This window comes from Bidens hawaiensis, unplaced genomic scaffold, assembly GCF_021521415.1.
Source record: "Bidens hawaiensis isolate Kalapana, Puna unplaced genomic scaffold, B.hawaiensis_p1.1 tig00018485_1, whole genome shotgun sequence".
In the NCBI taxonomy this organism is placed as follows: domain Eukaryota; kingdom Viridiplantae; phylum Streptophyta; class Magnoliopsida; order Asterales; family Asteraceae; genus Bidens; species Bidens hawaiensis.
Genome location: NW_027492793.1, coordinates 450,874 through 464,642, shown reverse-complemented (window position 1 = coordinate 464,642; position 13,769 = coordinate 450,874). Strand labels below are relative to the sequence as shown.

The following is a 13,769-nucleotide window of genomic DNA, read 5'->3' as shown; positions in this document are numbered from 1 at the left end:
TATTCATGTGATGAATATAGGGCATAGGTTTGCCACCAAGGTTCATAGATATTTGTGGGATACAAATATTGGACATGATCCGCTCTCAAGGATCACTGCATGGAGTTAGTGCAACTGATCATAAGTAATCCTTGAGTAAAGGCGAGTATCATTGTGTCCTTTGACCTGAGATGCATGTTGGATCTGGTTTTTCATCAAGTCTGATAACTTGACTCTTTTCTTGGTTATTTCGGTAACACGATGACGTGTAAGAAAGAGCTCAGATATCATATGAGATGTCAACGAGGATGTATGCAGTCAAGATGGGATTTGTTCCTCTTATGTGTTGAGAGTTTAGATGTCTAAGGCCTGTTAAGTTAAATCATTGAGAGAATGATCACTCTGTGTCTCTTCGATTTGACAGGACATCTAGTAATAAAGGGATGTAATGATAAGACTGACCTATATCATATCAAGTATGGACTTGAAGGGGATGATGTTATTGAATGGCACTTAGTCAAACACACTAGGGGTGGTGACCTGTTGTTAGGCGGTATTCACCATTAGCATTAACTTCTTATGAGTCACGTGCAAGTGGGAGATTGTTGGAATACCGTATGCCCGAGACACATAATTAGGTTAATGTGGCTAGTTGTGTTTGATCCAAGTCGGGTCATACCCAATAACGAGTTAGACACACACCAATAATGTATTTGTTAAGATAAGATCTATGAGACAAATACAGAACACGATACATTCAGAAAATCGGGTTTCTGAATACCTACTTGAAAGTGTTAAATAAATTAATTGGTTAATTTATTTATTTAAATAATTATTATTGGAATGATTATTTAACTATGTGTTCTTTTATAAAATGGTTTATGAAAGATGGGGTGTTTATATATTTTATAATGTATAAAATAAATAAAATAAAAAAAAAAATATTTTGGGGCCGGTTTTGGGTGGGCCCCACACCCCAAGGTTTTGGTCAAGTTTTGTCATGGATTTGGTGAAAGGTTGAGTGTTTGTTACTTGACTAAAAACCTAACACAATATATGATTTTGATTGGAAGACTTTATAGAGATAAAGAGACTTTCAAGTAACAAAAATAATACACACAACTCTTTCCTTTTCTTTGTTCTTGTTTTTCGGCCAAGATCAAAAGAAGAGGCTCGGGTCTCGGTTTTTCGTGTTCAAGCTCCCTAACTTAGCTCGGTGTGTGTTGGAGGCTCGGCATATTCCGTTTGAGGATTTTCCCTTTGAAAGTCTAGCATCAACATCATCATCTTCTTCAACATCAACTACACTCTTAAAAGATTAAGAATGTAAGTGTTTATAGTTTTGATAGTTTAGTTTTTCCGTATCATTTGATCCTTGCTTCGGGTTTCTAATAAATAGATTATTGGTAATCTTATGACATGAATAAACTAGGTTGTTCATGAACATATCTTATATAAACTTGTAATATATACATATATAAACACATGGATACATATGTTTAGTTTGTAAATATCACGCTTCCGCCTTAATTGTGACTAGTTAAATGGTTAACTAAGTATAAATTATCCATAGAAACCCAACATTTGTATGTGTTAATTCTTTTTTTGTTGTCTGCTGAGAAAAAAGTGTTTTTATTAATACTCGTGTTACTAATCACTTATCGTATGCTAACTGTAGCTTAGTAAACCTATCTTTGAACATGTTATCATCAGATCTTGACCATTTTTTTCTCATACACTTCTATTTTGTAATGGTTCACATGTTTTCTTCGTGTTATCATGACATTAGTTTGTCTTTATTAATGGATGCCTCTACAGTTATGTTTTCATTTACTGATCTTAAGGCTTATGCTTTTATTTACAAAAAGGAAAATGCACAATTGGAGGGACAATGAGTGTATTTACAGTCCTGCGTTATTTTAAATCAAATAAAAATGTTCTATTATACTTTTTAACATGTTATTGTTATGGACCGTGCTTGTGTTGGTCTATGCTTGCAGAAAGCAAAAAAATCGTTTTAACGATCAACGTGAGTTCATAATCTCTTTTTTTAATTGTTTTAAATTTTTTTGGGGCTGAACACATGCAAACACGTAAAAGGTCTTGAAAATGATTAAATCGTGTAGTGATGGTTAAACATTTTGGGGCTGTTTTGAAAGAGTTTAAAAGTGATATGCTTTAAGAAACTAATAAACCTAATTTTGTGAGAAAAAGATTGTTAATTTACTGGCTAAAAGATTAGACACTATGAATAACATCACTAAAAGATTGGCATTGTGTTAGAATACTTCAAATCGATACGTGCTAATTTTGACGTATAAATGTTTACTAAACATAAAACATCTATAAAATATTTGTTTCACGGGGTATAATTTTTGTAATATAGTATCTAACATTTTGTATTACAGAGTATTCGATGAGTATGTAAAATTAGAAATGTACATATTGGTTTTAAACACAAAACCATTTTGATTAAGAGAGCGGTCTTGTCTGGTCAACATTTGGTCACAATCGGTTTGCGACAAAAAAAGATCGGGTTGGGAACCAGTTGTGAGGCAATGAACTCCATTGTTATCCGAACATCGTTGGGTCGGGTCGGGTTGGGTTGGGACTAGTTTGGAAAGATTGTTTTGCATATTTGAAGTTTCCTTTGTGACACGCACACCGTTTGCTTGATTAGTCATGTTCGTTACAAAATATAAACTTGCATTCATATTGTATTACGTACCGGGGCTACACTTTTGAAAGTCAGAAACCAATCACATCTTATTCATCAGTTTGACTTTTCCAAGCAAAGTAGACGAGTCAAAAATGGTTTGATTTTTCATTTTATGTTTTCTTTTAATTATGCAGATGGTGTAACAAAGTGGAACATTTTGAATGGAGTAAGATCTAAAAACCTTCTTGCAGAAGCTGGATTTCAGTTTCAGATCTGATGATTGTTGAAATATTCCATTAGTAGCTTAATTTTACCTAATATTTGATTGTTTTGCTCATATTTTTTTTACCAGACTCCATAATTAAACTCTATATTAAGTATTAGCATAGATGAACACAAGTTTATTTTACTTTTAATACTAATGAAGCCTACATCGTTAGGTGTGTTCATGTCATGTATGAGGTTAAGTTATAACTAAACCATTAGGTGTGTTCTTTTGCAGGTTCAAGATAATCAAGTTAGCAAGCTTTCGGGTTGCAAGTATGGGACAACAAAGATATCTAATTAATGGGTAGCTTCCGGGACCTCATCTCTATCGTTTCTTTTTTCTTGGTAAGTTCTTGATTTGTTTGTTTAGGTAATGCATATTTTGATTCTGGATTTGTAGAAGTGCAGGGGTAAAATTTTGGTCAAAACTATTAAGTACTGGAAACAGAAGTGCAGGGGAAATTTGGTCAGCATGTCATCTATTGCTCAGAGAAGTGCAGGGGTAAATTTGTTACCAATGTGTTGCAGATCTGGTATGTTTTGAGCATATTGTCTAAACTTGGTCATTTAGATTAAAACTTCCTTGTCATAATTGTCAAAACTGCAGAAAGATCATATTTTGTTTGGTTGATTTTCATAGCCTTGTAAATAATCATGAGATTAATTGTCACACCCCCATCTAAGGCCTCGGAGTGTGACCATTAGTTGGTACCACATTTGTAAATAAATCAGAGTTACGAGTTATTAGCGGAAGACTTATAAAACATGTGGATCAAAGTTGTAAATATTTACATTACAAAAGATGAGACGATAGTATCATTTAAGTTTACTTGTTTATAAGTTTACAAAACCACCATTTATATATTTTAAAGTTTTAACAAAATATCCGAGCCATCGGATTCTTGAGCACTTCGTCTTCACAAGCCCTATTCTTGATTAACTGCAAAAATGTTAAGAAAATACGTTAGCAACGAATGCTGGTGAATATGCTGACGCTAAAATATTTTCTTTTACTTAATCACCCCTCAAGACCACATAAGCCTCAGCCCATCTTGGCTTAGGAATAATTAAGTTAAAACAACATCATTATAAACTTGAGTCTCTACACTAGGTCACCCCAGCAAAACACCACAGCGTTTCGACATACTTAGGTACCATAAATATACACATGGTCAGTCTCACTCGAACGTACTTAGGTCCGACCCATCTTGGCTGGAGGTCGTGACCAAGCGTGGTGCGATGTGCCCACCGCATTTTACCACATATGTAAGGATCCAGACAAACGTATACTACATTCTGAGGGCTAGACTTTTACTCTTATCCATAATGTTTTTAGAGACACTTAGTCTCATGTAAAGTTTTTCACATAACACTTTTGACTCATTTGAAAACAAGTTTGTAAAAGTTGGGGCGTATTCACCTTTTTACTTTGGATCGGCTTCAACACCGTCCGAGGGTCTTTCCCTTGTTATCTCGCACCTATGGTACGAGTATAAACATTTGTTAGTCGGATAAACAATCCGGCTTAAGACCTTTAGTCTTATTTTATAAACTCTACCTCGATGAACCTTTAGTTCAAAATCTCTTTTTACTTAAAAACCTTTAGTTTGAAAGTAATTTATAAACCTTTAGTTTATTCATAAAACCCAACGTTTCTTCTTCTCTAAGAAACGTATTCTTTTTCGTTATTATTTAAGAATAGTTATTTATTACTTAAATAATATTTCATAACAAAGAATATATATTTACACACATATATATTTATCCATATTAATAATCTTATCTTTTGTTCTTTTCTTTGTTATGTTTACTTTTCTTTTCTTTTATCGAGGTATCGAGTATAACCTCGGCTTAAGGTTCAAGCCTTTTATAATATTTTATTATTATTTTCATTGGCGTTATGCCTACCTTTGATGGCTTATGGAACCCTAATAATTCGAGCAGCAATCCAACGCCGCCTCACCTTTCTTTCCTTCTCGTTCAAACCCTTCTTCTCGTTTTCCATTCCTTGGCACGCCACACGATGAACACCAATGCTTTCACCAATTGTCGGCATGCTTCTCGAGACTAATCACCATGGTGTTGGAAATTACAAACTCCTTCTTGATGGATACGTTGTGGAAGATGGCACGAACTTCGAGGAAACGAAACACGCAAATCGAGGAATCAGGACACGGTTTTCGAGGTGGATCGGTGGAATAATTGTGATATTCTAGAGAGATGATAGTGAGAGAAAGGAGTTTGGAGCTGCACTTCAGCATCCCTCTCCGCAGCCTTAACAGCTTCGGAAGCTGCACCCAGCTTCTCGCCCATTGTACGCCACTCATGCAAGATTTTTTGACAACAAGCCAAGCTGTTAGTCAAGGAAACAGATAAATCGGTATGGAGTTCTTGGCGGGAGCGAGTTTGCTGGTGCGCCATTTCAGCGGATGGCATGCAGTGTTTCACACAACTCATGCAAATCTCGGGATCAGAAAACCGAGACCCGTTGACAATATCCCAAGGGGGAACGAATAAGTCATAGTTAGTCCCCAACACGACGTCCCCAAAGTATTGGGAACTCGAGGTTTCACGACGGATAGAGACTGCAGATGACTGTTACGGAGCACCTGGTGAGGAACCCCCCCGACCTCATGGACAGATGGTCCAAATAAATTACCTTCTTCACCTGTAGTGAAAGGCGAAAAGGTAGTATAAAATTGAGGAGGAGGTCGCGGAGGAGATTCATGAATCCTGAAGCCTTCTGCGGTGACTTCAGGGTTATCATTCTGAGACCCAGCGGCTCCCCCACACTGGAAAAGATAATCCAGGGATTCTTTAACCACTGGTTGTACATTGGACCCCTCCACGCTTGTCTCAGTTGGAGCGGTAGCAGGTTTGTCTGCTTCTTTCTCTAGAGGAGGGGACACTTGTTTATCAACATTGGGCGTTGGTGTCAGCAGCTTCTCAGTCACATCATCCTCGATAATTGATGGATCTGCGTAAGAGAATCATAGTCAGATCTTATTTCAGAAAACAATAAAAGTTAACAAACGAAAGCTCACCAGTTACCGTCCCTAGACGTTCTGCGAGGCTTGGTAATGGCTTCCTCGGACGGTTTGTCCGCCGCTTCTTTGTTTTTGGCCCTTTCCCGGCGTCCGCAGAACTAGTGCCTGCGTCACTCGCCTGAGAGGCACGAAGAGATCTCTTCCGATAAAAATCTGCTAGCAAATGTGAGACAGATGAAATTTCAGAAGCATCATCCGAGCTTTCCTCCTCACGGGTGGCAGAATCGTCACTTAAAATAACGATTATCCCGTCGGAGGTCAACGCATTAAGTGGAGGAGGGTTCAGGATATACACACCTGATTCGAAGATAGCCTCTGAGACCAACGGTTCAGCACGCACTTTTACTAGAAAGAGAAAATATTTCACAGTCTTCTTAAAGATAGGTGTGTCCTTCGCGTCATGGATATTTCTTACCACGCAACCCTTGCTGTCATGTAGGGCATTTAACATTGATCCAAAACCTGAAAACAGATGAAGACCTCAGTAATAGAACTTTAAAACGAGAAGGACAAGGAACAGGGTAGTAGAAATTACGGCCGTCTAGCCCAATGAAAACAGGTTCTAGAAATGGAGACGGCCATAGCCGGCTCATACCCGCCCATACGAGGGATTCTTTAGGAAGTACTCGCATTGGAGTTGGTGACGAAATCAGCTTGTGGAACCAGTCACGCTTCTCATGAGCAGCCGGAGTAATTTCAAGAAGAGCGAAGTTAACAGCATGACGGACCATGGTTTCCCGCACCACATCCTCAGAGATCCAGAAGAACTTTTTCTTCCAATCCTTGGAAGTCTCCTCAGCCACATTACCGATAACTCTGTCAGGCAAACTATGGCAGGTAAACCATCCATTTTTGCTAGCCATCTTATAGAATACAGCGAACCGGTCCAATCGAGGCACTATTTCATGTACCATACAAACAAACTCGAAATGACGAACTCGCATGACGGCACGAGGATGAAGTTGAGACAAGTGAATCCCGAACGCCTTAATCACCCATAGAAAAAACTTTGTGATGGGAAGGCGAAAGTTCCCACAATCAAAATAGTCAGCGTACAAAGCCATCTTCCCAGGAGGTGGAAAGCTGGCAATAGAGCCGACAGAAGGGAACTCTGGTTCCCATTCCGGCGGAATACCATAGGTCGCAATGAGTTTTTGGTACTCATCCAGGTCCCATTGGACCTCTATCTCGTCACCTTCATATTGAACAGTCTTCATTACAAACACTTGATGAAATATTGGGATGTTTCAAGGAAGACCAAGTGATAGATCGAAAGTTTTCAGAGAAAGAAAGCAAGTTAATATCCAAGAATCAGAAGCAATAAAGCTTCAAGGAGAAGTTAATTCCCTCTATTTATACCCATCGCAATTAATGCGATGGGATGCGAACAGTGGAGAGAGAAAAACCGCCCAGTAGATAACCGCCACGTTACGCGAAAAATTCGAAAAAGGGGGAAAAGTTGTACAGTCGAGTACAGTGACAGCCGTCACAAATGTCCTATCACCTACACACGCGCCTGCGAGTGGTCAACTTGTCCTTTTTCATGATTATCCACAACAACAAAAGATATTTCTCAACAACTTGCAAAATAAAAAATTCTCAAACACGCATTAAGTCCAGAATTTCACCTAAATAAAATACTTCACACAGAATAAACACTGGACTGGGGGGACTTATAGAGGTAGGGTACTAAAAAGACCCAAATACCCTTAAGTAACACCCGCGGGTCAACCAAGAGCACGTCACATGTCACCCGCGGGACGTATGAACCACCCGCATAAATCATCTGAGGAAGAAACACCCTCATGACACGTGTGGAAGCATCCTGGCACCCTCAAGAGTCATCCGCAAGAGGGAATACCCTCCCGCGTAAATGACCATGAGGTAATGCTTCGGGACAGTTGTCAACAATTAATTACATTCTAGAAGATTTATCAAGATGCTTTATTGAGCAATACTTGATCACTTGGCTAATTAGCTAATGACACCTGGCAAGGTCGTTATAACCGTGCACATGGCCAATATTACCCTATCAACCAATATTAGAGAGACACGTGTCCAGGTTGTTATACATGCATATGCAATGTATGGGCTAAACCTATCTTGTGAGGACACGTGTCCAAAGGGTTATGAGAGCATCTTCTAAAGGGACAGCTGGCCCAATCACTTCCCCATACCCTTCGGCTATAAATACGCTCTCAATCATCATGAGGTATTCATTCACTCCTACTGTACTCTCTCAATTTGTTAAGTACTTTATCTCCATCAGAATTGTACTTATTCTCACGCCGGAGGGTGGTTACGGGAAGACCCCCCCCCCCTCTTGTCCTTCCTGTAACGAGCTCACAGTATCTGTTTTGCAGGTTCTCGTCATTGGACTTTAGGAATTGTGTTCATATCGTATTGACAGTTAATCGTATCCTACCCTGTGGATTCATTGGATCTATGACCCGTCAAGGGAAGTAGATCCGTGTTTCTTCAGTTATAGAATAGTGAACAAGCCCGAAAAAGAATAGTCATGAATAATGTGATCTGTGAACATTTATTGGGGACAATAATTCTCACAACAAATCATGAATAGTAAACTTGGAGAACGGTAACTTCAGAGTTTGTTATATATGTACCTAGCTAGTGCCTTAGCGCTAACACTATTGACAGTAATATTTAAAGGGAAAATCCCAAATTGTTTATCCTTTAGAAACACCTCAAAGAAATGTCCATGGCTTTGAAATCTTCCCAGATTGTCCATGATGAACACATGCGGTCCCATACTTATTCTCCGGCATCCGACGTTCTTTTCAACCAACTATCAAGCAACACATGGCCATATTAATGTTGGATACGACAGAGTACGTTCGTAAAAGTGAGGATGCGATCCTGTTGCGCTAAATATGTCCCCGTCGGAACCGACGTCCGCGACCGCGTCTCCGTTGGAAACGACTTTATTGTGATTCCGGCAAAAAACATCGGATTTATGATGTTTACCGGCGGTGGTCTAGTGTTGTGTCGATGCTGCTTAAATGAAGATGGCCGGTAAACTTTATCGTTTATCACCAGACACCAATCACCATCCACCACCGGCCATCTTCAATTAAGCAGCATCGACACAGCACCAGACAAACTATTTATATATGGTATATATATTATTTAAAAGTTGATTTCGTTTGACATAGTATACTTGTTTAATATGTGATACATATGCGATATAGACAAAACATGCATGTACATTTATGTAAACCAAACAAACTATTTACATGCCTTTGAGTTCAAAGTCTTAGCCAAATTTCGAATATTCAGATTATGTGTATAATCTCATGTATAAACTCTAAAAAAAGCATGTATCTTTATTCGTTGTAACTTTTTGCTCCAACGTAATAGCTTTAAGCACAATATCTTTTTGTTCCTTTTTATATACTTGTTCTTATTTTATTAACCATTCTTCATAACAATTTCACATGGGTGACATAGCCCTTAATTATTCATTAATGCGGGCAAAAGCATCTTTTCACATTTTCCGGATTTGGATACTTTGCATATGCCAAACGAGACATAAAGATTATAATGCTAGGACTTGATGATTCTGGAAAAACAGCCATTTTGTATAAGCTAAAGCTTGGGGATTTTGTTGCAACTGTACCCACAATTGGTATCCTTTTTACTTTTTTTTTAATGTATATATCAGTAATTATTTGCATGTTAATTGTGCATGGTATGAGATTAATTAATGTTTAAACTTTTTCATGAAGGGTTAGAGTACGAGAACATCAGATTCACCGTGTGGGATTTAGGAGGACAAGAATCGGTATGAACATTCAGCATCTAATTTTAAAAAATAATGTTGATTTCATTTATGCAAGTCGATCGATTTTGAATTTTTTGTGTTAGTGGATGCTACAAAAACCACACGCATATAAAAATTAAAACTAGGGGTGAGCAAATTAACCGCTATAACCTCTAAATCGAACCATTACCAGCATAGTCGAACCGATTTTAACCGATTGGTCGGTTTGATGAACTTTTAAAAACCGCCAAATACGGGTCGGTTGTGGTTAAAAATAATTTCAAACCCACCATAACTGAACCACCCTATTTATTAAATTATGAAGTGAGATATATGTATTTGTAGATAAGCTAATAGACATAACCGATGTATCTTTTTATTTATACGAGTTGTTTAGAATATGATATATGAATTTATAAAATGATAAACGAATTTATCAAAACTAGAAAAGAACTCACTCATCATTTTCTCAATCTCTTTCCTTCTCTCTAATACTTGTTTTATGATTTTTCTTAATTTTATATATTGTGGAGCTGTTCATGTTAATAATTTCTTGGCCTTAGTTATATCACTATTCATGTTATTCTTTACCCAATGTTTGAAATTCAAATTAAGATATATATTATTATAAGCAAAAATTCCTAAAAAATTAAAATAAAAGGTATTGAATATCTAGTGTAGTTTAAAAATCATATTTGTTTATACGGGAGAAAAGTATATAACTTTTAGATCCAATTACATTGTTTTGGTCACGGTTAACTGATTCATAATAATGAATCGTTATAACCCATAAAACCACTATAACGGGTCGTTATGGTTATGCCTATTTATTAACCGACATATCGATTATGGTTATGGTTATGAGTTTGACTCAAAACTATCTCAAACCGACTTATACACATCCCTTCATAAAATTAGGTAACTCCTAGAGGAAAGCAACTTCAACCAAAGTAGCTCAAGGGGGTGAGACTTTATCAAAACTTTGTTTTTACCTAATGTTTTTTTCCATGTCTGTGATGAACCGTCCAAAGTTTGACTCTACATGTCCGACTAGAAGACCCTCTGTAGGTGGAAGCCCCAATATAAATGTTACTGTAAATTGAATTGATTCATAATAAAGTACCTTTTTTATATTTACAACAACAAAAAAACTACTTTAAATACAACTTAATTTTTAACAAAAGTTTATATTATAACGCGGACAAGTTTAGAGGAAAAAACAAATTATATGTTAAATAAAACATTGACTTTGGTTAAATTTGTTTCCATTTTTTACCTACTTTTAATTTTGTTTTAGCTAGAAACCAACCTATATATACTTATGTTTAACAGATTCGTGCTATGTGGAGATATTACTATCGGATCCGGAATACACACGCACTTATCTTTGTCGTAGATAGTAATAACATGCAAAGAATTTACCAGGCTCGGAATGAGTTGCATCGTCTTCTCAAAGAGGTTTGCAAAAAATTACATCGTCTTTATTATAATTTCATTGTTGCGTGCATTTGATTAGGTGAATATGAACCTTCAGATACCTAGCAGGAGTTGTGTCTTGCTTCACTCGATTAGAGCATTAGTGGGGCACTGGGGCTTTTAAGTTTTCTCTAACGGGTTCTCATCACTACTCTTGAAACATCTATTTTTATTTTTTCTTTTTTCAAGATAAACTAAGTGAAGCAATACTACTTGTTCTTGCCAATAAGCAAGACTTGCCCGATGCTCTGAATGTTTCTGGCGTTGCTTGTAAACTCGAATTGAACACCATTTCTCAACGCCGATGGTAAATGACATTGACCTCATTAAATCAAGTGTCATCAAATTAGCATCTAGCGCAAGTGTTTTTTTTTTTTTTTTTTTTTTTTTTTTTAACGTAGTTAATAACAAAAAATCAATTCTAGTTATTAGAGGTGTCACAATAGACGTGTAAGATAACGAGTCAAACATGTTCAGGTTGAAATGGGTTTACCTGTTAGTTCATGTCAAAATGGGCTAGGGTGGCCGGTTGGATTTACTTGCTAGCACTTCTTTGATCCGTTTTATTATTAATAATTTATCATTTAATCATAAATTGTTGATCACAAAATTTATGTTTTCACAATAATAATATATGTAGGTTTGTGAATAAAAGTATATGTAATTGAAATACTTTTTTGACGACTTTCAACATGTTTGATGTGTTTCAAATACAACTAAATTTTTTATATTGTCGATTTGAGAAAACACAACCCAAATAAACTCAAATCAGTCTTGTAAATTGTGAATATAATTTTTCTTACACTCAAAAGTGTCTTGACCAACTACTAATCTAATCTCACTCATAGAATATTATAACGTACATACAGTCTCTATGATATATATTACCTTTTCATTATCCCTAGATATATTGGCACATCATTTGCTTAATTTAGTGACATGCCATGTCTTGAAACCCGCTTATTTTCATTACCTGACCATCGACCATTGGCACTAATTTTATATCAGGCGCATACAATGTACATTTGTGAAAACTGGTGATGGACTGTATGAAGGTCTAAGTAAGTGACAACACCTCAAACAAACTGACACAAGCTAGCTCTTGTATCTCTCTTCCAACACATAGTTTGTAACACCATGGGTGATTTTTTTACTCGAAGCCGAATAAGCTATTGCCCCGAGGATCCTGAACAACCAATAAATCGAACCTGAATTGTGTACTTTGGATCGGCGTTAAAAACAATGTGTTCTTCATTCGCCATTCGAACAATTGGGTTGAGACTTGAGAGGGTTGAACGGTTTTGCGTTTTAGAGAGTTTTTGAGATATAGAGAAGTGGTATAATCAAACCTAAACATCTAATGCATGTTTATACCAAGTTTGGTGGGTTATATGGTCAATATTCGTTTTTAACAGCTAGAAACGGCTTTTCAACTGCTAGAAGACGGTCAAAAGGTTTAAAAATCAGATTTTAAAGGCAGTAAGTGATTTATAACTATTAGAGGATACATTTAGAGTTAGGCTAAATGTAACCCCCCCTGGTTGCTTGTCATCCCCCCCCCCCCCTTTGGAAAAACCAACTTTCATATTAACCCTTGAAATCATATAATTACCAAATTAGCACAAAAGTAAGGATTTAATATTATTTTTTTTACAAGTTGCGTTTTCTTTTATGATTTCGAGTTTAGGGTTTAGGGTTCGGTTTAGGGTTTAGGGTTCGGTTTCGGGTTTAGGGTTTAGGGTTCGGTTTCGGGTTTAGTGTTTCGGTTTTAGGGTTTAGGGTTCGGGTTTATGGTTTAGGGTTTGGTTTCGGGTTTCGGGTTTCAGTTTTAGGGTTTAGGGTTCAGTTTCGGGTTTAGGGTTTAGGGTTCGGTTTCGGGTTTAGGGTTTAGGGTTCGGTTTCGGGTTTCAGGTTTAGGGTTTAGGGTCTGGTTTCGGGTTTAGGGTTTAGGGTTTCGGGTTTTGGGGTTTGGGTTTTTGGTTTATTTTGTAAAGATAAAGTGGTAAAATAAGAATATTATAAATATATATACTATTAAAATTAAAAAAAGATATTATAAATATTTATAATATTAATATTAAAAATATTAATATTAAAAAAATAAATTAATAGTAATACTTGATAGTTTTTAGTTTGATATATGTAGTGGAGGTTATCAAATGAAAGTAATGTTATAGGGACTAATATGGATATAAATAATATCAAGAGCTAATTGTAATTTATGTAATAAGTTCAGGGGGGTATATTTAGTAAAAATAGGGTAAGGGGGTACGTTTAGCAGCACCCTACATTTATATTAGAATTACATTTCGTTTCAATTATATGTTTAAAGAATATTATCTCTTTGTATTTCTTCTCTTAAATAATAGGGTTTGATTTCATTAATCAATATCAAAGATTGGGATACCATAAACCTTTATTTAACTGGTTTGTAATCGATTAGAGTTCTAAAATGTATAATCAAGTAGGTTTCAATTCAGTTAACCGGTTACGATTTACACTTCTAGATTTAGTTGCTACTTTTTACTTGACAATCTCATTAGAACTCACTCCAGTACAC

General features: G+C 36.5%; 1 protein-coding gene across 1 annotated transcript; it reads left to right on the top strand.

The window, feature by feature from the left end:
• Nucleotides 1–9,513: 9,513 nt before the first annotated feature.
• LOC143556233 (ADP-ribosylation factor-like) lies at nucleotides 9,514–12,278 on the top strand. The gene is made up of 5 exons (XM_077045611.1): nucleotides 9,514–9,598; nucleotides 9,699–9,754; nucleotides 11,066–11,189; nucleotides 11,396–11,516; nucleotides 12,218–12,278. Exons 1-5 carry the CDS (start codon nucleotides 9,514–9,516, stop codon nucleotides 12,276–12,278), a joined length of 447 nt encoding a protein of 148 aa, XP_076901726.1.
• Nucleotides 12,279–13,769: the final 1,491 nt, after the last annotated feature.